The sequence below is a fragment of the Ascaphus truei genome, chromosome 8 (genome assembly GCF_040206685.1).
Source record: "Ascaphus truei isolate aAscTru1 chromosome 8, aAscTru1.hap1, whole genome shotgun sequence".
NCBI classification, from domain to species: domain Eukaryota; kingdom Metazoa; phylum Chordata; class Amphibia; order Anura; family Ascaphidae; genus Ascaphus; species Ascaphus truei.
The window spans coordinates 18,184,335-18,211,916 of NC_134490.1; the positions used below are offsets into that span (position 1 = coordinate 18,184,335).

The 27,582-nt window shown below is 42.1% G+C and overlaps 1 protein-coding gene and 1 long non-coding RNA gene across 2 annotated transcripts in view; one reads left to right on the plus strand and one right to left on the minus strand.

The window, feature by feature from the left end:
- The window catches only part of LOC142501174 (uncharacterized), a 130,077-nt gene that overhangs the window by 66,212 nt on the left and 36,283 nt on the right, over nt 1–27,582 (minus strand). The window lies entirely within an intron of this gene.
- On the plus strand, nt 10,270–21,571 carry LOC142500999 (uncharacterized). Its single transcript, XM_075610240.1, has 3 exons — nt 10,270–10,496; nt 10,860–11,594; nt 21,381–21,571. The coding sequence occupies exons 1-3, from the start codon at nt 10,400–10,402 to the stop codon at nt 21,569–21,571; spliced, it is 1,023 nt and encodes a 340-aa protein (XP_075466355.1). The 5' UTR covers nt 10,270–10,399.

A 27,582-nucleotide genomic window follows, 5' to 3' on the forward strand; every position in this document is an offset into this window, starting at 1 on the left:
TGATCTTTGACATGCCATTCCTCATGAAGAAACTGACCCGCTTTATCCTTCAGAGGTCTTCCATAATCCTACATAAAGGCCATGCAGCAATATTACAATAGGCACCGCAGAAGGCCCTAAAGCAGGGGGGGGGGGGCACTCCAGTTCTCAAGGTCCACCAACAGGTCAGGTTTTCAGGATATCACTGCTTCAGCACAGGTGGTGTAGCCACTGGTTGAGCCACCTTTGCTGAGGCAGGGATATCCTGTAAACCTGGCCTGTTGGTGGCCCTTGAAGACTGGAGTTGGCCACACCTGCCCTAAAGTAACACAATATTGTCAAAACATGTTTAGTATCTCTGCCCTTAGCCTCATATTCCAGCCGGACTTGATTCACTTCTGAATCACTAGGCATATTTAGCAAAGTATATTTCGACAGCATTAGACAGGAAGTTCTCACCCAGGCCCTGTGGCAGTTTGAACTTGTGCCTGCCACATCTGAGAGATTTTTTTTAAAGCATTTCAGCATCAGACCAGAAACATGTACATGTGATTTATTTAGGGCAATTTGAAGAGTTCGTAGCAAAAGCCATATAAGTCTGGGAAAATATATAAACTCCTAGCAGTAAGAACATGGACTATGGAAGCCACATTTACTGTGCCCCACACATAATAGTTTGTATCCGGTTTCAGTTGTTACAATTATGGTTCCTATTGAGTAACTTGCACCAGTAGTTTTGCTCCAATGTGATGTTGATGGCATTAAAGAGACGGATTCGCCTGCAGGATTTGGTGTGATCTGGCAAAGCAACAGAACAGCGATATAATTACCGCTGCAGTCCCCTCCAGCGACCTGTTTCTGCGACTAAGTCTGTAAGATTGATGCTGTTCTATGTATCAAACACCTATAGGGAACTCTAAATAATAAACATAGGTGATGCCAGTGTCAGCCTCCCCATCCACAGAGAAGATGACACCCTCTGCTCCTGCCTGGTCCTCCGACATGCACTTGATTAACATTTTGGTTTTCAGACTATGCGCTGAATAATAAAAAAACATTTCCTAATATCGAAAGATAATGTGGTGGTCTTATTAGCCCAATCAAATATATGCAAGTAACTGTACTAACACATCTTTTGTCTTTGATATCCTTTTTAATAGACCTACAGCTTTTTACAATGATAGGTTTCTGGATGTAATCGTCCCCCTGTGTCAGGTTAGAGATAAGAGCGGTCCCTCACAATCTAGCCATGTAAATATTATTTCTCCATTCATTTTCAAAGAAACTAAAAGACGTTTGCAAAGGTTGATTCAATTTGTTCAATAAATCCAACTGTATTGGTGGTTTACACAACCTTTCTTTGCAAGTCATGTGAGACGGTCCCTTATTAACCCTTGTCCTACTTAGCTACAATTTCTCTCTTTAAAAATAATGTCCTTCACGTCTCCTTTTTATACTCCAATGCGATCAAACCTGCCAACACTTATCAATTACAGAGATGTATACTCCTCTCTGTAATTGATGTAACACATCTCGGTGACACTCATCAAATACTGATGGAAAACAACTTGGATCTTACACATGGCAGCCAGTGTGAATTGGATCTGCAATGCTTTACAACTTCCAAATCCCTGTATCTTGGGAATCAATGCAGCATTCTTATGCCATGGAACAAACTGCTACGTTTGCCTAAGTTTGTCTGAAAATTCTATGTGCTGGGTTGACTCAGATTGATTCCCTGCTTCTTTTTCGGGCTTTCTCCCATTCTGGTAAATGCGCAGCAAATACTAGGAAAAATGTGTTTTTCTTTTTAACGGCAATGAAGCCATATTTGATCTGTCCCAAAGAAATTCCATATTGTTTTCTCTCTCAAATGTAATCTATTTTGCCCCAAAGCAATTTCACTACCAGAATGAACAGGCAGCAATTCAGTTTTTTTTCTGCCACGAAATAAGAGTGAATTTGCCTATAAATGCTAGTCATTTTGTTAGCCATAATGGGTTCACAGCACAGGCTGCAGAAGCCAAGAGAACATATTTCTTCTGAAGAGCAATGCTTAGATCTGCAAATTATAGAAAGTACATTACTAAGTGCCTTCAGTAAAGAAAAATGAAATAAAAAGCAGATATCCCTTGAATAGACTAATACTGCAATCCGCTGAGCTGTGAAATCACTGTCAATGGGAAAAGTGAAAGCGCTATTGTAAGGAATTAAGAGTCCTAGACTTGGTACAAGAGCACTCTCCCTGAACTATTGGTTTTAGTCATAAGGCACTGGAGTTAAAGAACAAGATGAAGTCCTTAATTCAGGGGTTCTCAACCCTAGTCCTCAAGACCCCCCAAATGGTCATATTTTCAAGATATCCCTGTTTCAGGACAGGTGACTCACAGTGGCTCCCAGCTTCAGCACAGGTGGCTCAATCAGTGGTTCAGTATTCGACTGAGCCACCTGTACTGAAGCTTGGATATTCTTAAAACATGACCTGTTGGAGGGTCTTGGGGACTGGGGTTGAGATCCTCTGCCTTAATGTAATACTCAAGCCCAATGAGGCTCTCCGTTTAAGGAACCCACTAACTTCTGTACTGTTTACATTTATTTGCCAAATACTGACAATAAATATATCACTGCCTCAAAGTGGCGGGAAAGTAGTAATGGGTGTTCAGGAAGATGTATAGTGGCACTTGTGCTGGAAGGTTCCACCACACTATGAAAGCTTGAACAACATTCCGGGCTAAAGTGGGAAATGTACTTGTGAACAAGCAAATGAGGCCGGTATGGCAAGTAAGGCCTCAACCCCTAAATATGGAACACACCAAAAAGCAATGGTCCTCGTTTCTCGGAGGCTGAATAGTCCCTGGGCTTGACAGCGTTCAGGAAGACACGAAAGCAGAGGGTGCTAAGAATCCCTGGAGCTTAAACCAAAGCTGTCATTCAAACCTAAACCTGGCTACCTACAACGGCCGGACTCTCTCCAGTGAAGCAGCACTGCGGCAACTGGAAGACGTACGTACTTGAAAAGATTACATTGGATATTGTCGGTGACGAAATAATATTACTGAAATGAAGATACTGTTGATATATTATTGAAATGGACTGGGGGGGGGTCTCTGGAGAAAAATTGAAAGTGATGTTCAGTTTCCATTTTGTAAAGTCAGTTATGTCTAGTATCCATTTTGTGAGTAAGAATGTGTACACTGGCGACACACTTTATTCGAGCTCGGCTAGTCCCACGAATTCGGGTATACCCGGGTGTATTGAGGTTTGTGACTGTTTTCTGCCCGAGTGCATTGAGGTATTTTCCAGGCAGGGATTGAAGCATTTTCTTCCCTCTGGCTGCAATACTGCACAGTATATATATATATATATATACTGCATTACAATTCATGAATTTATGCCATCTGGTAGACACGCGAAGCATTGCAGCCTATTAAATCCTAATCATTATCATTTAACAGATCAGCCGCCCGTCAGCCAGGCATGAACCCAGGCTGGGAAGGCAAACACAACGGGGCTTGTCAGAGGTGAGGAGCGGCGCATTCCAGGTATCTGCCAGGTACATACTGGGTATTTGCTCGAATAAAGTGTGTCGGTGCAGTATGTGGTGTGAATGAGAGAGTTTAGTTTCTGAGTAGATTTACGACTGTGCCTAAAGTAACGCCCATATTCTTGTGTTAGTGAGTACCAAGTACCTATTCATAGCTGTTTTGAGACCAGTTCTAACCATGTTTAATGAGCTGTAAGATGATTGGTTTAAGAATTACGGAGTGGTTAGTATAATCTGCCTAGTAACCGTTTAGACAAAGGAACCAAATATGTATAAAGGTTGCTGCCTGGACACTCCACATTTGAATGAGTATGATTATACTGTACAATAAACTACTTATTATCAACTGAACCCCGTTTATTAATTTGGAACATTGACATTGGCCTTAGTAAAGTTAGAAGAAAAGATGAAGGCCTCACTGAGCTCAGAAGCGGACACCAATTCTATTACAGAGGTATAGATAATGGAAGAATCTGAAGTGGGGCTTCATTATTAACAAGATATGGAGAAACAACATAGTGGAGGATGAAAGCTCATCAGAAAGAGCAGACAGAATAGTCATTCAGTTGACATACAGGGTTGAGATAAACCTTCAAATAACCCAACTGTATGTTCCAACATGAAGTCATGCAGACAATGAAGTGGAAGACTTCTATGATGAAATCAACCAACTTAACAACAGTGGAAATGGTCCCCTCAAGATCATTATGGGAGACCTCAATGCAAAGGTTGGTGCCCATTAGAAAGACAAAGCATCAGTTGGTTACAGTAACAGGAATGAACAGTGAGGAAGGCTTTCCAGACTGCATATTGAGACCTACTGGTGCACAATATATTTGTTTCAGTACACCAGTCACTACCAGTCACACCATTACCACCTGTGGTTTATGCATATGTAACGGTATTTCTGGCCCACCCAATCTCACATTGGCCCCTGTGGTCTAACCGGTCCCCATTACAGTATGGTAGTGTCGGGTGGTGCACCTGTTGGCTACAGGACTCCTGAGTCTCCCGCATGATGGTGTGTGGGGAGGACCCGTCCAGACAGGCAGCTGAGGTAGTGTGCTGAGTCTCACCTAGTTCCAGTGCAGCGCCTCCACCTCATCAGGGTCCCTGCGTCCGCATGGGGATGGTCCTGGTGAGGAACTCCTCGGTGGTGCAACCTCCTGTGTAATTATACTCTCACACACAGGGGTCTTTCTGATCAGCTCCATCTTTATTGTACTGGTGGGCATAGCTGCCCTCCACAATGGGGTGTACTCAGCCAATCATTTTCCAGCCGCTTCCCTTTGGTAGGTATGTCTCCTAAAATAGGGATTCACTGCTCTGTGCCAGGTCCCTGGACACAGACTCCTATATCAGCTACTATAACATAATTGTCCACTAGTCTCTGAACTCTGCAAACACCTTGCAAGAACTTGAACTCCTTCCTCAACACTAACTGTTAGTCACCGTGCTGTGCCTTATGTAACTTCTGAGGCTGACACACCTCTGACATCACTAACCATGGAGTCAGAGCATGTGACCAGTCCCATCCATACACAGGGCACCCCACCAGGGTGTGAGGGAAAACCTCCATGATTACTGCTGGCATGCCCACACTTACCAGGCCTTGCTGCCAGCAGGAGAGATGACTGTAGGCATTTTACATGACCGCTACACATATACTGCCTATTGTGACCTGGTGATATAGTACATCGTCGAGTTAACCCTACCTTTCACCCTCACTGAGGTTTTTTATAAGGATTTAGTTTCCTGTGTGATATCGATACACAACAGGAGACGCCTATTATATTGATTGCGAGCCCTATGGCTGTCAGTATTTCGATCCCACGACCTCTAGTACGTCATTTTAACACCCATTATTTTATATATGTGTTGTATTAATAAAGTTTATATTTTAAACCATACACTAATCACCAGAGGGTGAACTTGAGTGCTACACTGGGTTCTTCTCTACCCTTTCTACCCAGGAATGAACATGGGACAGAATTATAGAATTTGCAGAATGTGAAAACTTCAACATCAAGAATTCATTTTCAAGAATAATCCAAATAGAAAATGGACATAAAATGGACCCGATGTAGTCAGGAATGAAATTGAATATATGCTAAATAACAAGAAACACGTGATTGAAGGCTGCACAGTCCTTGTCCGGTTTAACACAGAGTGATCACAGATTGGTTCGCTGCAGATTACATCTGAATATGAAGTTGGAAAGAAGAAAACTGATTAAAAATCAGACAAATCAACTTCAATAACCTTAAGAATTACAGCAGAGAACTTCAACTAGAACTGAAAAATCCCTTCAGCGTGCTCAAAATGCGTGGGAACACTTTAACAAACAATTGTGAAGAATTGATGAAGATTGTAGTTGAAAGTGCAGAAAAAAAATGGAGGCGTTGCTGACAAAAAACAGGATAAGTAAAGATCTGACGAGACAAAACAATGAGGAAACAAAAAGAAATGAAGCAATTCCGAGACGTAAGAATAAGAATTGAATATGCAGAACTGTGCAAGACAATCTGCAAACGTATAACGGAAGATGTACGAAAATGTAACTGTGATATGGTGAGGAAGACTATTGAAGATAACGCAAGCTTAAAGAAGACAAAGCAGTGACTTATGGTTAGAAAGAAGCAAATCATTGCACTCATCAAGACGATTGATCAACAATAAAGGACCGTGCACTTGTCATAAAGAGAGTTGAGGACTTCCACATGAAATTGTACGTTAACACAGAATAATAACACAGGGTATAATCCAGCAGAGGACAAGCAAAAAGAAACCACCAATGATGTACTATGCGACCTTCCAGAAGTGGCAAAAGCAATAAAATCCATGAAGAACGGGAAGCCTCCCAGAGAAGATGGAATTATAACTGAAATTTTGAAAGCAGCTGAGGAGGAAGTAGAAAAAATCCTTGCAAAACTCTTCACATGCTGCTTGAAGAACAGGAAAATTCCAGAAGACAAATAGTTATCCTCATCCACAAGAAAGGAGACAAAGAAGACCGCAAAAACTATAGACAAATCTGTCTACTTCCAATTACTTAAATTAATGGAGATAATCACTAAGATACTCACTAATTGGATGCAACAGATTCTGGATTTTGACCAGCCTAGAGAACAAGTGGGATTTCGCAGTGGATAAAACAAAATCTACCACATCCAAGTCGTACGAGAAGGGATTTCCCAAATTAATGAATACGATTTACCACTGTTAGGATTCATAGATTACGAAAAAACATTTGATTCTGTCTACACCTCAGCAGTCCTATATACACTAAGACAAAATGTTGAAGAAACGTACAATGATATTATCAAGAACATTTACGAGAATGCCACATCAAACATTAGATTAAATGAAGATACAAGCAAGATAAGGATCAGCAAGGGAGTGCGACAGGGAGACACTGTATCATCAAAGCTTTTTACTGCAACACTTATAGAATTGTTCAAAGCATTAGATTGGGTAGAAAAAGGAATCAAAATTAACAATGAATATTTGAGTCACCTGCGATTTGCAGGTGGCATTGTTATTTCTGCCACAAGTCCAGAAGACCTTCAGCAACAAATTGGAGAACTCGATGAAGCAAGTAAGAATTTGGGTCTCCGTAGGAATATCAACAAAAACAAAGTGATGTTCAACAAATGTGTAAAGTATTGAAAGATTGAAATAAATGGAATAGAACTAGAAGTTGAAGACTATGGGCCTCATGCAGTAAGCGACGATTATGTGAAATCGGCAAGCTTATCGATTAGTCATGTTATTGGCGTTTTTCCCTCTCCGTATGCAGTAAGTGCCGAATACATTCAAAATCAACCAGAAAACAAATCCGCCCACTCTCACGATGATGAGCCGATCACACACAGGTGTATCGGCGTGCGTGGCGGGGTGCTGTTAGGTTGCACAATCACAAATCTTGCTGAATCAGGCGAAACAAGCATGTTTTTGATTGCGCGCCATATTTAAAGGCAACGTGTACTGCTAATCATTCTCTGTGTTGTTGGGAGTGAGAGAGAGAGAGAGACGCACAGAGCTGGACGATTGAACATTTGCATATTGACTGAGAGACTTGTTGTGTATTGGGTGAGCTTTGTCCTTTGTTGTTTTGTTTACATCTTTGTCTTGTTTTATATGTGGAAGTGGGTCGTGTGATTGCCTGTACATTTCTTGTCTGTTTTTTGTGAGTGCTGGAAGTATGCCCGCAAAGCGTGGGAAGAGTGATGCTGGTGGGAGTGGGAGTGCTACTCGTGCGAGTACGCGTCGGAGTGAACGTTCTGTTCAGGGGAGTGATGTTGCTGGTGCACCGAGTGGTGTTGCTGGGAGTGGGAGTGCTGGTGCTGGGAGTGGGAGTGCTGTTGTTGGGAGTGGGAGTGCTGGTGCTGCGAGTGGTGTTGTTGGGAGTGGGAGTGCTGTTGTTGGGAGTGGGAGTGCTGTTGCTGTGAGTGGGAGTGCTGGGAGTGGGAGTGCTGTGAGTGGGAGTGCTGGTGCTGGGAGTGCTGGTGCTAGGAGTGTGAGTGCTGGTGCTAGGAGTGTGAGTGCTGGTGCTAGGAGTGTGAGTGCTGGTGCTAGGAGTGGGAGTGCTGGTGCTGGGAGTGCTGCTGGTGGCGCAGTTGCTGATGGGGTGTCTGGTGGTGGCGTGCTTGCTGGTGGCCAGCTTTTGGAGGCTCTTCCATTGGAAGAAGGAGAGTCCAGTCAGCACCAGCCAAGCTCTGACCCTAAACCTGCTCGGAAAAAACGTGTGGAGAAGCCACGTAATCCTCGCTTCAATGACCAGGAAAATAGGGCTCTTGTCACTGGCATTCTGGAGCACTATGACAGTCTCTATGGACATTTAGTAGGTAAGTGTAACTTTACATTTATTATTCAAATACATGTGATCCTAGGTCATCTGAGTTTTGTTCATATGCAAATATGGGTACACAATATCTTTCTATGTTCATTAGTGTGGAAACACAGCTTTTTATCATGCCTTACAAGGACAAATAAACACAGGCGGTCAATTTGCCAGAACTGCATACAATATGAATGCAACCTTGCTTACATGTATAGGTTTAGTAGTGAATGCTCATGTGCTGCACATATTACACATAAAACAGCATGTTTGCTATCTCTTGGAACAGCTAGCAGTGTAGGAAACTGGTGCTTATATTATTATTAATTTACCTCATATCTTTTATATGTTTTTCAAGGGCGGACAAGTGCAGCAAGCAAAAAAGAAATGTGGGACACAATAGTCATTGGTGTCAATGCCTGTGGGAATAGTGTCAGGGACAAGTATCATTGTCGGAAAAGATTTGATGATATTAGGTCCAAATTGAAAAAGAAAATACAAGACCAACGCGTGCATGCTACTGGCACTGGAGGTGGGCCCACACCACAACGTCTCATATTGACTCCATTGGAGGAGCTGCTTCGGCCAAAATTACTTACCGTCGTCGTGGAAGGCTTGGCTGGTGACCGTGACATTGGAATTTATCCGTCACAATTTCCAGCAGGTGATAAATATTACTGTACTAGGCGTGTCGTTGCTTACAGTTATTTTGCATATTTACACTGCTTTTTATACTGTCTTCACAATATAAGCATACCTGCATCTATATATGTATATGTCTGATTCTGTATATATATATCTCAAAATAGACATATATGTAGTAGTCCTACTAAAAGCAGTAACTAATATAGCACGTGCCATTGCGTGCTCATTTACATGTGAATTCCCAAAATGCATAGCTGCAGTGGAAGCAATTGATGGTGGGCGAAGATGGGGAACAACAGGGTAGTACACATGTGTAACACATGTTCATGAGAAATTATTAGTAGCTACAGGTACAGAACAGAAATATGTATCATATTATTGTGTATTTTATTGATTTTACTCCGACAAACATGACATTACTGCCTATTTTAAGCATGCATCAAAGAAATTGCATGTAACGGCCTACAAACATCACTGGCACTAACACATCTATAGTTGCTTATGAAAAGGTCCATTTTTGCTTTATGTCATATACAGACAGCATAATGAGGCACACGTATCATATGTTATGTCATTGTTTTCATAACTTAAACACTGCAGATGACTACTTAGCTCATCTACCATTGTGTTAAAGCAGCTGCAATTAATATCTCATCACAGCATACACTTCAACAGAGGGGGTGGGGTTCAGCACACACACTAATTACAGCCTCATTTCACGGTCAACTTAGTTCACACCATTTGCACCTGTTTCAAGTCATTGAAAGGTGTGGCTGATTAGGCTTTTTGGGGAAGGGAATACCTTTCTTACAACCTGAATAGCACAACTGAAGTTAATCACACTCATTTGAAAGCTTAACTCTAGCTACTAAATGCCCCAACAACTCATTACTTATCAAAGCGTACGTCACACATTAGTTCACTCATATCTATAGTTGAACTACTATGAAAGACACATTATCACACACTGCATGTGTTGTCTTGTTGAGTCACAGCCACATTCAGGTGTGCCACATCTTCGATTAATGTACCACACATATCCTCTACCAAAAACAACACTTGTTGCAATATGACCACCTTCATGATAACCATTGTGAATGGTCATCTCATGATAGTTATGTACATTATGATACTGATATCACTACACAACATATGATTTTTATGTACTCATTTAATCTATTTATCCTCACGCATTACTGCAGAAACATAGTATGTTGTATGTTAGGGAACTCAAAAATTCTAAGTACACAGGCATGTACAGTGTTATTACAACTATTTATGTTCACTTTCACACACATTTTCGGTTAAGGAACTGATGTTGTTAGTTAATCATAAATACAGAACATACAATAAGTGTTTGTTCAATATTTACACATGTAAATGTAAAACTTATGTTATTGTTATATATAGTTGCCCCTGGAGGACATGTGTCACCTGAGATGGAACAAGTGTCTTCACCTGGGTCAGCCAGCTCAACACTACTAGAAGGTGAGTGTATCATTTGCTGGCCATATAATATGTGCTCTTCTATATGTTATGTTGTCATGTGCATTATTTGTTTTGCACATCTTCTTTAAATAGGATTACTTAGTGTCAGTGAAAATTAAGTGTAAGGCAACATGTATTGTGTTAGTGATGTTAATTATCATGTAGGACTTCTGAGTTTAGAGCAACTTTTCATTCATTCATATTTCATACTGAGTCCAAACATTATTCGTAAGTCAAGGTAGTTTTTAATGAGGTTATAAAACGTATGCTAACATGTTAGGTGTTACTTAGGACACAGTACAATTACATAGTAACACAGCATACATTAACATGCCATTTAATAATGTGTACATTTCTTTTTAGAACATCATGGTGATGAGGATGATGAGTATGATGAGGATGACGCCACAGAAGAGACTGAAATACAATCATGTGACCATGAAGAGGTGCCAATAGAAACTGTTGTACCGCCAAATTGTCCATCAACTTCCACATACGATGCAATTGTAGCTTCAGAGGGAAAAATAGTGGACGCAGAAAATCGTCGCCATTCAGACATGATGACAGTGCTGGAAAGGATGATTGGACTGCAGGAAGAAACAGTATCACAATTGGCACATCTCCACAGAGTCTTCATTGAAGTGCCTAAACAGTTGCAAAAAATCAACACCTCATTCGAAGCATTAGTTGTTCAGCAAACACAAGCTAATTACTGGAGAATGACTAATGTACCACAATTCAACACCTCCCAGCCAGGATCTGTTCATGCAGGTCAGTTTTCACCACATTCATCTGATATTCATTCACCAGGCCCAAATGTTACCGGTCAAGTAGCAGACATTGCTGTGCAGGTTCCTGATGACATCCTACCGCTGCCATCTGTACAAATTCAGCAGCAGACACCTACAAAGGAGGCGACAAAAACAAAACAAGACACACATGAAACAGACCAACCATCACTTGTGCAGTGTCTACCAACTTGCTCACATGTGTCACTGGGCACAAGCCCTGTCCGTGAACAGTCACTACCCAAAAGCCCTGTAGGTGAGTCGCTGCCCAAAAGCCCTGTAGGTGAATCGCTGCCCAAAAGCCCTGTAGGTGAGTCGCTGCCCAAAAGCCCTGTAGGTGAATCGCTGCCCAAAAGCCCTGTAGGTGAATCGCTGCCCAAAAGCCCTGTAGGTGAATCACTGCCCAAAAGCCCTGTAGGTGAGTCACTGGCCACAAGCCCTGTAGGTGAGTCACTGGCCACAAGCCCCGTAGGTGAACAGTCACTGGCCACAAGCCCTGCCCGTGAAGTGCCAGAGGCCACTCAAAGTGGCTCTGTTGTGCCTAAAGTTGGTGGCAAAAGAAAAAGGAAAATTCAAGAGACAACAAGCAGGCCTGTTACTCGCTCGCAAAAGGAACAAAAAAAATAAATGTTATAATTCAGAAAATATGTCTTTGGCCTTGTTTTGTTGACTTCAGATTATCTAATTACTATTGTATGTATGCTGAAGACTGTGTTGTTTCCAAACTTTCAACTATGTTCTTGTACACGTGAAGTTTTGGAAATGTTAACACTCATAATTAATTGTGTTATAAATATTTATGTTGTAATCGTCTGTTCAGTAATGGTCCACCAGGAGCCAGTTGCTAAGTTTAGAGAAGCTGCCATTGACTTTGCAGCAAAACATTGCATTTGGGTGTGTTAATTGATGTAAGAATTGCATATGCATATTAGTCACATGCAATTATTAAAACACCTAAGTAAGTGCAAACATCTTTCTTGTACGTGTACAGCAGGATTATGTGTAAATTATTACTTACCTTTGCCTTGCTTGGCCATTGTAATTTTGTCCTTTAATCAGTTGTGTGTTCGTTTCTATAACATCTCAGAATGTATAATAATATATATACACACACACACACACACACACACACACACACACACACACACACACACACACACACTGAGTGAGTGTGAGTGTGAGTGTGTGAGTGTGTATATATATATGTATATGTGTATATATATATGTATATATGTGTATATATATATGTATATATGTGTATATATATATGTATATATGTGTATATATATATGTATATATGTGTATATATATATATATATATATATATATATATATATATATATATATATATATATATAGTACTATATAAACTGGTATACACAAACTAATACACTTCATGCTTCCTTGTGAAAACACTATTTTAATAATACAGGCCTAATGTTTGAGAAATATCCTAAGTATGAGACTCTAACAGTATTGTGCTTAAACAAATGTTTATTACTTAATTCAATCATGTTTCTCACCATTTAAATAGGTTTCATACAAGGTATACTTAATGCCATCAATGTTGTGTGTACTCCTGCAATATAAAAAAAAATTAAATATAATATATAAATATATATATATTTTTATAAGAGATATATTTATATATATATATATATATATATATACACACGTATTTAAACTCATGCAGACAGGGAGTTAACCAGACTTTCACATACACACAGAAATGTAAGCGGGGAAAAAACATTTCTTTTTGCAGGTGTGTTTTTACTGATATGCCTGGCTAAGAAATATTTTCACACACTGGTCTTTGTTAGTTTTCAAAAAAACACTATGTGAACGCATTCAAAGTGTAGGGATGTTTTTCACAAACGAGATAAAAGAAGGAGAAATGTTTCTCCCACAGTCCCATATCACGAACCACAACTGTTAACCCAATTAGACAAACAAATCCAATTGGCGTTTGAAATAAGGAGTCAAAGTAGTTAGTTTTGTTGACCTTGACAAGGAAAAACAGGAGTTTGTTAGCCATTCAGCACATTCATTTTGATGAGCAAATAACACAGACCTGCACACAGCTTTTGTGCTACTCAGACATGGCTGATGAATTCGTTAACAATATTAATCCCCTTTTAGGGTATAAGTACATGATCTGTGAAGCCATCTTGAACAGTCGCGGACAGAAAGCAAGCACACGCCAAATCGATGATTTCATTCGAGCAAAATATCCTTATTACCAAGACCGTAAGCATGCACGGAATTTTAATTCCTCAATAAGATTCACTTTATCAAGTAATGACTTTTTTGAACGTGACCAGGATAAGCTACAACACACCTATGGTTTCTGGAAGATTGCCCCGGAAAAACAATTTCTCCTGAAAGACGGCACTTATATTGTCGTGAAAGGCATATTTATTCCTAATGGCAATAGCAATGTATCCGCTACTACTGATCCGTTTGAATCGATACGTGCTGCAATATCTGCAGCCTCCATTCCTGAAACCCACATTGTACAAGAACAAAAGTACTATGATTATGTACCAAGCCTTTCAGCTGAAAATGCATTGGAATGGGAACCGGAAGAAATGAACCTACCTCCCGACCAATTATTTGAAGAAAGCAGTGGCGATTCCTATGAGCGCATCCTGGTGGAGATATGTGCCATACTGGATTCAGCGGTTGGGTTAAGCGTGGATGAAAATGCCTTGCATTTCTGGAGCGACCAGTTGCAGCCAGGCGAAGAGTTAATTCTAGAAGAATGGTAAATATAACAATCGTTATGCGTTGACTCTGCGTTTAAATTTTTTTTTTTTTTGTAACCACCATTTTCACTTTCAATGCGTGGATACAGCGTAACATTGCAGACTGCATAACATGTAGCGATCACAAACAAATTGTTTCCTAATACAATATAGTAGGACCTGAAAGAGTAGTACACATTGCTGACGGAATAAATATACGTACTTTCCTATCCCTTTAAACATATTAGCAACATTTTACCATTACTCTAACACATACCTGTTTTGTTATCATGCAACATCTACAACATTGAAAACCGGGTCCACCACGTATGACGTGGGACCCTTGTCATGGGCCAAGGCGTCCTTAAAAAGGATTAGTGATGTAAGTCCCGCCCCCAAGCGACGTGCGCGCCTCAAAGCCTATTGGCTGTCATGTTTTGTTATAGTAACGGTAACTGCAGTGTGTGATGCGTGCGGCTCAGTGTTTGTAGGCGTACCCTGGGCGTTAGCCGAATGTTAATTGAGTGGGAGGAGTGTTAGCGTGCGTTTCACGCTGGCTTAACATGACGTCACACGTATTGCATTTGCGCATTGTGTTATCGGCCGTGCTTTCTGTTCAAACACGTCTGTTTAAAAAGAATACAGATGTACTCGTTTAGAACGAATGTAGTTTCGTCTTCATTGTATTTGAAATAAAGATGTTATGTTTACTGGTATTTTCAACATGTATTGAACGCACAACGTACGCTTTGTTTTGCGCATGCGCTAACAGTTAGTGGAGCCAAGCGTGAAGTGCGTGCGCACACAAAGATGTGCGCGCACATCTTTCAGTATACAGGCAACGTTCACTTCTTATACATAGTTATGCCTGCTACAAATTTTAAGAAACATTACATACTGATGAACAGTTTTACTTCTAACATATAAGTGAGTGACGTGTGTATCTACACAATCATATAGAGCTGCGTAACGCGTTGTCACGGATGCATATCTAGTAAGGTGCCATCTTTGACCATCATGTGTTTGCTGTATTTCAGAGATGTCGGGGAAGATACAATCGGATCAATGTATGATTTCAGAAGAGTCTACCTTTATATGAGATGATTGTGAGGAGGAGCCACCGACTACTATACTACATATGGAACTAATTTTATATTGCTTGCAGCGCTTATTAACAAACAATTAAAAATGTGATACCCTTATGCCTATATTGCATAAGCACTTAATTAACATAATGATGTTGCAAAAGAGTGCCTCATGAATTTTTATTGAGTGTTCTTTAATGACTACTAACATTTTATGACATGGTGTGTTTTATATATAACAACCATTCCCACTCTGCTAACACATTTGTGTATTCTAATATGTAATGGAACGTATGACTGTCGAAACTATGTAACAATAATAATAATAATATGAGCATGTTCATGTATAGGGCTGCTAGTTGTACGCAGCGATTTACAGACACATGTTTCAGCCTGAGGTCCCTGGCCCGTGGAACGTACAAATGTTTTTTTGCCGCATGAGGCACAGGGAGATAAAGTGACTTGGCCAAGGTCACAAGGAGCCCACACCGGGAATTGAACCAGACTCCCCTGCTTCAAACTATCAGTGCCAGTGTGTGTCTTTACTCAGTGAGCCACTCCTTCTCCCAATGTAAAGGACACTTACAACCAAGTAGCCATTTATTTTTAAAATCTCTTGTTACATGGGTATGTAGATAAAATGGTTTGGGACTGTAGCAAATAATGTTACTGGCCAGATGTTATGGTCCCCTCCAATGCATGATGTTCTGAATATGACATCACCATCATGTTATGAAGTACGTTTCTGTGTATATTTCATTAACCTAACTAACTATAGTTTACTGTGTTTATTAATCGTTTAGAAATACATCGTATAGTCAATATGATGATATAAGCTACCATAATAAAGCTGGTGTTATCATTTGTCGGTGTTATACATGGATCCTACACCAATTGATAGAGACACAAACAGTTGTCTTAAAAAGTGTGTCTATGCTAGTGATGAATGTGCTCCCGTAAGTAAACAAATAAGTACAGTTATCCCCTTTTCTCCAACCACCTCTATATTACATTAATGGAAATTATAAGGAAACATACATAAAATGTGATGAAATGTGAGTAATCATTTTGTAATACAATGCACATGAAAGCTCAAGAGTAGCTAAATGCATATACATGATACAGAAAGTACATATATGTAACATTTGTGTTTAAACCAATATGTTGGGTTTTTAGTTCCAATAATTATAGGAAGATTGAGGTAGCCACATCTTATGAGAGATGTCAGAAAATATACATACCATGATCAGTCATACTGGAGATATACCTATAATGCAAAGGAACAATATATAAATTGCAAACATTGACATGCCATCTTCAGTACCGTAAACAACACAGCAAAGTGTGTATTTGGTGTTAAATGTACAACACCATGTATATTTCATGACATTCAAAATGTAAATCAGCCTGGTGTACACATCATATGGATGTACATGTTACACTGCACCAATAACATTGTATGTAAGCATACTAGAAGCATGAATGATTATGGGCATAATATGTGTTTTGTCTTAGCATAAGGAATAACACAATGCTAAAATATTATTGCTTTGTTACCCAAGTTGTATTCACATACACACAACTAAAGTACAATTGAAGAGGGATTATATAACCTGTGCAACAATAACATACCGGTGCCACATCCCTTTGTGCACACAGCAGAGAAAAGAAAGGTGTGCAACCCATATTCATCTGTGTCCTAACAGAAGGGTATATAAAAAAACATTATTGTTAAGATAACATAATGTAAGTATAAAAGTAGAACTTGGAACATATCTGTTTTTACTTACAAGAAAAAAATGAATTGATGAGATTCTGGCGTGTCTGGCCACCACTGGCTGTTTGTTCATTTTCAGCAGCTACATGGGTGGGATGCTCGTCTACCAAAGCCTCAGCTAGGTCTGACTGTACATTGTGCCTGAGTGCAACATTGTGCAAAATGCAACAGGCAAGGATAATATCAGACACTTTTTGAGGCTTGTATAGAAGAGCCCCACCAGTTCTGTCCAGACACCTAAACCTGGTCTTGAGTAGGCCAAATGTCCTCTCTATAACAGATCTTGTAGATATATGGGCTGCATTGTACCTGTCCTCTGCTTCAGTTTGAGGGTTTAGCACCGGAGTCAAGAGCCACGGCCTAATTCCGTATCCTGAGTCACCTATAATGAATGGAGCACACATAAGCTGACATTAGTGATCAAATTGTACAATGCCAACATTCCTAAATCAACATGTGTTTTGTGTTAGAACATGTAAATATGTACTCACCCAGCAGCCAACCAGGTTCAAAATGTCCCTCTTCGAACGCATGGAAGACTGAAGAGTTCCTCAGGATAGAGGAATCGTGACTGGAACCAGGGAACTTGGGTACCACATGCATTATCCTCATCGTGGCATCACATACCACCTGTACATTGAGTGAATGGTAGTGCTTCCGATTGCGGTACACATGCTCACTCTGACTAGGTGCAATCAAAGCAACATGTGTGCAATCGATTGCACCCAGCACAGATGGTATCCCTGCTATATTATAAAAGCCAGTCCTGACTTCCAGCCACTCTGTTGCCTCTGTAGGAAAATGAATATAATTCCTAGCGCGTCTATTGAGTGCATAGAGAAACTGGGTCAAGGCCCGCGAGAATGTAGATTGCGAGACCCCGCCCACTATGCCCACAGTTGTCTGGTATGACGCGGAAGCAAGATAATGTAATGAGCACAGCATTTTAACAAGCCCAGGGACTGCACGACCTCTGGCTGTGAAAAAATCTAAATCCCCCCTTATCTCCTCATAAAGAGCTAAGATTGCTGCTGAACTCAAACGATAGCGACTTACAATCTCCTCCTCACTCATCCCATCTAACAGGGTTCTCTCCCTGTACAGACGCGGACGAGGCACAAGTTGTCTCCTCTGTCTTCTCCTCTGATCTCCTGTCCCTCTACCTGTCCCTCGGCCTGTCCCTCTCCCTGTCCCTGTCGTATCCGCGTCACTGTCACTGTCCCTCGGTGTGTCCCTACCTTGCCCTATATCATTCTCTTGATCAGCAAGCATGTCATAGAAAAGAATGTTCCTGCGTCTCCTAAACATTCGCAACATTTTGAAATGAGTAGCTGTGAATGAGCAGGTAATGTGCGTCCTTTAAATAGGTATGTGATGATGTCAGGTGACATAGTAAAATGCAAGGTGTTACATTAACATAATAAAGTACTTCTGTGGCAAGCTGTGTGCACTTGTTGTTCTAAGTATTTGTTGTGTGTATTCTGCAGGGAATGATGATATTTGGCAATGATGTGACGTGAAGCTTTGTACAAAGATTGCTTGCAAATAAATAGTTGCATGTGCAATGCATGTAACACTTGTGAACGCAAGAGTCAGTCATGTAATGAGACAAAAAGGCTGAGATTGACGTGGGAAAAGTTTTGTGTAACATGTGTAATTATCCATGTTATTGTGACATGTTGGCAACAATGAATAGTCGTGTGCATATGCATGCATTTGTGTAAGGAGGATAGTTGGTATAGAATGAGTTTACAAGGTGTCCCAATGATGAATTACTGTACATGTGTGTATAAGTTAGGTTGAAGTGCTTGTAATGCAACGGTTACAATGTAAACATGCAATGTGATTGAGCGTCCAATAAGTGACGTCATGAAAATAGGGAGGACCCAAACGTAGATGTAAACATGAGAATTTAGATGTACATGAAGGTTTAAAGATGCGTGACACATTACAAGCATTGTGTAATGTAAAGGAACATGAATATACGGTGTATGTGTGACATGTGTGACATGTGTGACATCATGTAAATAATTGTCGCTGAGTTGAGTAAAATGTGTGATATGATGTGAGGTTCTCCTTTAAGAGTGTAGTATAGTATTTTCCCTTGCCACATCATCACATGATGAGTAATGTGACCCGCAAATGCTGAAAACATGTAAAAGTCGAATGTTATGCAAATAAGACACATCAGCTGTGACACAATGCAGGGAATGCCCCCACACTGTAATGCAAATCCCCCTTGTATTGTGAGCAATGAAACGTAAACAGTACTATACTGTTATACGTCCCCGCTCCATTGACTTCCATTGATGTACAGAAGATTTTTTTTTTCTAAGTGCCGTTCCGGCAGCCTTAGCGATCGTTCTCCCGTCCAAACTGCCAACTTTAGTTGGCGGGAGAAATCGGCCATAACATCTCAATTTCGTAGTGCCGATCAGGCCCGATAAGCTGTTTTTTTTTGTTGAATCCAGCCGATTTAAAAAAGTGGCGATCAGTGTCGAAAACAGGCTTATCGGCAGGCGACTGGCCATAACCAAATTATCGGCTCCGAAACCTGGCGATATGAAGCACTTATCGGCGCTTACTGAATCTCAAACCCAATTTTGGCTATAACATGGCCATATTTCCCTTATCAACGCTTACTGCATGAGGCCCCTTGTCTACCTTGGCCGGAAAATAAGAATAGATAGGAACCTTCTAAATAAAATCAATAGGAGAATAAAGATGGGATGGAGCACATTTGTAAGAAATTTTTTGACCAGTGTATTCTTCCCGTGCTCACTAATGGGTGTGAAATTTGGACCCATAATTCAGAAGCTTCAGACAATGCAAAGAATTATGGAGAGATGTATGCTGGGTATTATTCGAACAGAGACAGGAAAAAGAGTGAATGGGTTTGAAACCGAACAAAAATCTGACATCATCACCACAAGGGTGAAGAAATTAAAATGGCAGTGGGCTGTATATATCACAGGAAGAAATTACCACCATTGGACAAAGATGGTACTTGACTGCATTCCAAGGGAGATTAAAAGACCAAAACGACCAAAGTAAATTGGGGAGGATGAAATCAGAAAATGTGTTGGAGCAATGTGGAGAAGAGAGGCATCTGGAAGATCACTGGGAAGGCCTTCATCCAGCAGTAGGTCAACAAGGGCTGAAGATATTGAGAAAGGTGCCTCTGGGGCTGTTACATTTATTAGGGCTGGTATCTCCTTGTCATATACTTATATCTATATGATTTTTATTTTTTTCCCTATAGATATACTTATATAATGACATACATAATTAGATTGTTATTGCCTGTAATCTCTCCTTCCCTCTCCTATCTGCACTGAGTTGGCCAAATAGTGGTGACATTCTAAACACAGGTTATAAATAGCCCATACCTGAGTGCTTTCACTCTAATGTGACTAAGAGGAACTGCACCTTGAAACCACAATCCTGCCCCTTATACATATTGATAATTGGAACCGGCGAGTCCTCCGGAGATAAACCGTGGTATTGTTAGATCTGGGGATCGCCCCAGTTTCTGAGATACTTAATGGTTTAGTTGGAGGCCACGGTGGTTTTCCATTAGGAAGCCGCAATGACACGACTCCACCCACCAGTGAGGTTGTGGCTTCCTATTGTCCTATGGAACCCGCGACATCTGGTGGCTATTTTAAGTTCCCTAACGGGAAAGAAAACACTGACAACTAAACTGATAAGTATTTCGGGATCGCTTGAACTAAAAATAGCCCTGTTCAGCTCGATCTGCAGGACCCCGGGTTTGAATTCAGTCAGAAGAAATCAATAGGTAAAATAGGCAGGATTGCTGCTTTAGTCAAAGATTTGGACACAAATGTTTGAATGTCTGGCAAAAATCAGAGTGGCAAGATGCAAAAGCACTGAGCAGTAAAACTCTGACAATCATTTCTGCATAAGCACAAATACAAACAAAACCGATAATAAACTAAGTAGCCTCCAGGACCAGAGTGTCAGCAGCTGAATAGCATCCTGTCTACATCATCTGCCAACCGCTACGGTCCCAGTGCTCTATCCCTGCACCAAGGAATGGAAGACAAAGAGTTGGGCGAACATTTCCCTCTGTCTAATTGCCACTCTATTCATCAGCCTGTCAGAGCTGCATTCAACAAGGACTGAAAATAACAGCGTGCTGCCAGCTCCTGCAGTGAGCTGACTGCTCCCTACTCGTCTCTGTGCCTCATGCCACCTACTTTCTCCCATCTTACTGAAACAAAAATAATACATGCAAAGGTGCTAATTAGATGAAAATAAGTAGGTAGAGACGCATTTGATAAGGAAGGGGAAAGACTGGGATGTATATGAGAGAGGAAGGTAGTTGGTTCTACCTTTAAATGAGAATAAAACTCAGTTATGCCCTCTACTGTCTGTTAAATGGGATGTTGCTAAAACAAATTAGTTTATTACTATAGCTAATACCATAGAGACCTGTGGTTGCTCCTGGTCTGTGTCTCCATCCATAGCAAAACAATTTACCAGCCAGTCAATAACGAGGAGGTTATGCATCATCTGGATGTTCTCATTATTGACGGACTCTCCGGCCAAAGTCCATATTCTTCTCCTGGGAGAAAGGGAGCAAATTGCAGCAGAATCAGAAGACGTCCACTCAAAATATGCGAAGGAAACACTGGACTGGTGCTTTAACGGCTCTTGACAGCAAAATTACGAGTGGAATGAATCACTGCCCTAAAGAGCTTACATTTTACTTTCTTGAAAGCACACTGTCCTATTCCAAGATCACACGCAGCTGTTGCTAATTCTCTAAAAAAGTTGTTTTTCCACGTCAGAGACCTACATTTTATTTTCCTTTCCATACAAGATGAAACCCCCAAACTACTGTACTGGCTCTTTTTGCATTAGCTTTTCAAATCCTTTTCTTTATTCTCGTTAAAGAAGCAATCCATGGATTTTGTCTTTCTTTTCTTTAATACAGGATTGTAGCAGGGGTCTCCGGAGCTGAACCCCATTCATTTCAGCCCTGGGGACCCCCTGCTTCCGGAAATACTTACCTCCGAAGGGGGTGCCGGTATCTGCCGTTTAAAGCCCCTGCGTCATATGGGCCAATAGGATGATGTTCGGGTGATGTCACAGCTTCCTATTGGCCTGCAGGGCCGGGGAGCTTTGAAAATCAGCCATAATGTGAACCCCGGAGTTGTTACCGGCACCCACTATGGAGATAAGTACCTCTGGAAGCAGGGGGTCCCCGGAACTAAAATGAACGGGGTTCATCTCCAGAGACTCTCTGCTTCCATCCCGTCTAAAAAGAAAGAAAAAAACATCATGGATTGCCTCTTTAAATGATGGGAAAACTCACAACACATTGTCGTGCAATCGGTGTCAGGCTCCACTGGAAACAGCTAACTATGAGAATGGCCAAATGTTTATTATAACATAGTCCGTTTTACTGCCCTGTGTCGCTGGCGTCTGTCACAGCAAAGGGGTTACAATTAGAAAATTCACTCGGTGTGAAAAATTTAATGTCAGAACCTCTCCTGGTTTTGAGAAACCATTTTATTCCGTGGCACGTATCTTAAATTAAAACTGATCAAATAACCCAACAACAGATAAATCGCCCAGAAACTATGGGGTCCCTGAGCTAAAAATAGAGCGGCTCAACTTCGGAGGATCCTCCCTTCCCCCCGGTTTGTAATCTGTTAAAAAAAATAATAAATAACATTGGGTGGGATTGCTGCTTGAGGTTTAAGTTCTCAGAAAACCACTCTCGGAGAATGAGCTTGGAGTGTGGCAGTGAAATCACTTAATGAAGATGAAAATGTATTGCATTGAGCAGGGGTAGTCAACTCCAGTCCTCAAGGGCCATCACAGGTCAGGTTTTCAGGATACCACTGCTTCAGCACAGGTGGCTTAGTCAACTGAGCCCCTGATTGAGCCACCTGTTCTCAAGCAGGGATATCCTGAAAACCTGACCTTTGAGGACTGGAGGTGGCCACCCCTCAAATAGATAAATGACAGTAATATATTTGCGTGTTACATATCTAGGTACCACCAAAAAACATTTATTGACCTAGTTAAAAACATTCGTGGAGAGATTGCACCTTGAACCACGTTCGCTGCCAGATATTCCAGCAGTGACGATCAACAATAGAATACAGCCTTCAAACGCTAAGCGGAGGCATGAATTATGGATATGTCAGTCAGCAACAAAATATAACTGTCCAGCTAATCCTTCCGTGGAACTCTCAAAAGCCGGGGGCTGACGTTTCAATGTATGGATTAGGTGCGGTTTTGTTCTTGGTAGCTGTTTAGCCCTTTTAATTCCAGTCCTGTTTGCGCACGGACATTTCTCTGTGAAGAATCGCTGCACAGCAATTCAAGGTGAAAAAGCCGCTGATTCCAATAACCCCTTCAGTGCCTATAGATATTTGTCATTTAGGCTGCGCCCCCCCCCCCCCACCCCCTGGGGTCCTTATGTCGTTCGCTGTACATCAAAGGGGGTTGCTTGATTTCTAGGGGGTGTTTGCGTTCCATTAGCTCAACGGAAGTGGGGGGGGGGGAACCCTTTAAGGTCTCACCGACACTGAAGGGGTTAATAGTCAGTGGTCAACGACAGAGCCACTGATTGAGCCGCCTGTGCTGAAGCAGGGATATCCATAAAACCTGACCTGTTGGTGGCCCTTGAGGACTGGTTTAATGTGTAGACGTCCCCCCCCCACGTTTTCATACATGGATAAGAGATTTCTGAATAATCTGTGCAGATTGATATACTAATTGGAAAAAAAACATTGTCAAATCTTTCCAACTGATATGTTCCTACAATGTCAAGACCCTTGTATTAAAGATGCAAACACCAATAGCTCATACAGCAACATGTTGTAAATAATGTAACAACCTATTTCCCCTCATTAAAAAAAAGAACTATACATAAAGAAAATGTTTGGTTGCTTGTGTTTTCTTTGGATACTATACATTTTTCTTAAATATACTGATTTGTTAAAAACTCCACCAATCGGAGAGGCGCATGCGCGAGGCTGAGGAAGATGGCAGCATAAACTGAGTGCTCCGTCCCCCACCTCCTAAAAAGCAATCAAAAAGCGGCGCAAAAACGCAACTAAAGTCAGGAAAAGATATACAATCACAGTGGCAACCCCAGTGATGGCCCCGACGAACCCCAAAAAGAAAAAGGAGGGGGATCTAAGAAAATATCTGGGCCGACCTGCCTCAAGGAGCGCCGTGGCAGAAATGGCGTCGGAATCGGCAGCAGGCTCCGAATCAGAACGGGAGGATGAACCCCATAGAGAGCCAGCACAACTGCCGGTACGCCGGTGTGATTTTGACTGGCTCTATCAAGATATGAAGGCACTAATCCACCTGGAAATGCAGGATCTGAAAAAGGAGGGGCATGGCCTGGGGGAACGAACAGGGGCCCTGGAGGACAAAATGGTGACCACAGCGAAACAATTAAAAAAGACTGACAAACGAGCAGCATACGTGCAGGCACAAATAAATGAGCTTACAGACCGGCAGAAGGACGCGGAAAACAGGGATCGCCGCAACAATATCAGAGTCCGCGGCATCCCTGAGGCAGTCACAGACGTAGAGGGAATTATGACCAGGTGGCTCGAATCGCTGCTCCCGGAGCTGCCCGCAGCTGAACTGAAGATGGACCGGTGCCACAGGGCCCTCAGGAGCCGCCCCGCAGCAACAGAGCAGCCGCGCGATGTGATCGCTAGGCTGCACCATTTTAAAACGAGAGATGCGGTCTTCCATAAAACGAAGGCAGAGGGCTCCTGTCGGTTCGAAGGAACATCTATGCAACTGTTCCAGGACCTCTCTCCGGTGACCCTTGCCAGACGGTGCAAGCTACAACCGATTACCCAGGTGCTACGGTACCGAGAAATCCGCTATAGATGGACCTTCCCGTTTGGTCTGCTGGTAATAAAAAACGGGAAGGCCATCTCTATGAAAGAAATAGAAGAAGGCGAGGATTTCCTGAACAAACTAGGGGTGAAAGAAGGCCCTGCGAGAAGCCCCAGGAACAGCCAGCCAGAGGAACCAGAGTGGAGGACAGCGGGCCCATCCAAACCCAACCGGGACCCGGAGGATCCAGAGGGGATCTGATCTGTTCCCTACTCCAGTGCACACGCGCGGATAATAAAGTTGTTGAGCTAAAGTTTGCTCAGCTCTGGACTTTGCGATTGACCTGCCCATGACAATCCCCTCCGCACCGAACTCCCCCGCAGCCCCAGGTTCCGAGTTCCCACTTTGAACCCAAGCATGAGCCGCATATCAAAGGTCCACTCGATAAACCTGAAAAGGCAGTGTCAGACCAAATCAAAAATCACCAACATGCAGTTCCTACCTGAAGAAGCAATGGCGGCCGGCAGTGAAACGCAGGATGGCCAAGATGGCAATGCAGCTCCAGTCAGACCGCATGGCTTCTTCCCGGAAGCAGTCTACCTTGGCGGAAGAACTGGTAAGGAGACGTCCTCCTCCGCGGGCTCAACACAGGAAAATGGCGGCTGCCGGAAGGACGTCACAGGAAGCCAAGCGGCCGCCATCTTGGGTCAGAGGTGAGATTCCCCTGTGCCGTCCGAATTGCCTGAATTTGTGAGACTTGGGTTCTGTCTCTAAGCTTATTTGCAAGTAGGGTATCTGGCTTGTTTGCCTTTTCGTAAAATTTCCGCTTGGACCAGGACAGCTCTTTCTCAGCACGGGAGGACAGCAATAAATTTAGTTTAGTTTTGGTATCCAGCAAGAGACTTAGGGGAGACATTAGAGGACGAGGACTGGGACTCTATAGTTACAGCAGCATCGAAGAGCTCCATTTGCACCACATTAAAGGAGAATGCGTATAAAGTCCTGATGCGCTGGTATCTGACCCCACTACGATTGTCTAAGTTTGTCAGGAATTACTCCCCATTGTGCCCCAAACAATGCGGGGAACAGGAAGACTTGCTACACATGCTGTGGGGTTGCCCCAAGATACTCCCAATTTGGGATGAGATCAGGAATTGGCTTCAGAGAATTCTCGGACGCACGATCCCTTTGGACCCCTGGGTGTTTCTGCTGGCCAGACGCACCCCGGAGCTAAACAGATCGACGCAAATTAATTGCACATTTTGCAACTACCCTGAGGTGCGAAATCGCAGCATTGTGGAAGCAACCAGAGTTACCCAATATCTCACAAATCAGGAATCGAATATGGTACGTTTGCCGGATGGAGCAGTTAACAAGTCTGGTTAACGACACCGGCACAAATTTCTTAAAAGTCTGGGCGCCTTGGCTGGCTCAGATAGATATCCCGGGGGTCAGTGCAGCTAATATATTGCTTTAATAGTAACAGACGCATTCTCCTCTGATGCGGAGAGACATCTAGACTCATATACAATCTAACCAGACGGGACCAGACGCTAGGATGGACAGGTAGGGAGATTGGATAGACAAGGCCAATTTGGAACTACGAGCAGATTAAGGCGAGGTATCATAGTCCAGAACCCCATTCTTGGTGACAACGTGGGTGAGCCTCCCCTCCCCCGGCGACTCGGCGGAGAACTGACACATCAGAGGATGACTGCTGCCTCCCCCTCCCTCCACCCCTTCGTATCCCAGTCTAGAGTCTTGTTTGTCAGTACGTCTCCCCTGTGAGTCAATGTGGGCACAAGTTCAATATAAAAGAGAGCGGGTGGTTACATGTACGTATGACAATGGGCTGACAGATATTGTGATGATTGTACCTTGCTCTCATTATAAACAATTTTGGTTGTAAAAAAATAAAAAACTCCACCAATCACCAGAATGTAACCCCTTTGGTGCCCTTTGGTACAAGGGACTGTCCCTTTGTGTTGTTATACGGTGTCATAAGCTGAACAGGATGGTAAGTGCACATCAGCTTAACCCCTCTTTTTTAAATCAGCGATATAATAGGGCTGATCTGTTATAGTCTCAGAAACGATGTTAATAAACAGAAGACTGTCAGAAGAGATGCGTGGGATGGAATATGCCATTTGTTATGCATGAATAAATTAAACTATCCCTTGATAAACCCCACAAGCTAGTCCCTATATACAATAGATTGTGCTTAGAACTGCAGCTTTTAATGAGAACGATGTATGTATTCTGTCTTTGTGCTGTAAGAAATGGTTTTATGACAAAGAGAATAATTGCCGTTGCAGCAGTTCATTGAACCCAGGTAATTCTTGGTGTTAGCAGAATACTTAGATGTAGAAATAGTCTGTTCCAAATGCTTAGCTACAATATAGATCGTATAGTGATCTCTCACCCTCGGGCCTCGGCATTACAAAAGTATCATGCCTGGCACCAACAGAGGCTTTCAAAATAAAGGGGTGCATAGGCATGATGACCCACAGTCATCAGAGAGCTGCACTAGATGTAGTACATTCAGTCTAACCTTACTGTGTAAGCAACAGCTACAACGGCTGTCAATTGTTCTACTAAGAGATTTGTGAAGCATATTTGTTCATAGGGTCGCACTAGCAACAAACCTTTCCCAACTCCGGGACTCTTCGCAAACTTAATGAGGGTTAGTCATTAAACTGCAATAGTGTCCTGATCAGCAGTCAAAGGGTTACAGGGCACTAATGCTGAAGGTGTTTGTACCCATGAGTGATGAGTACAATTGAGTGTGTGGAGAGAGGCAGAGGGGAGAGTAGGGGTGCAGGGGTGGGGGTGTAAGAGAGGGGAGAG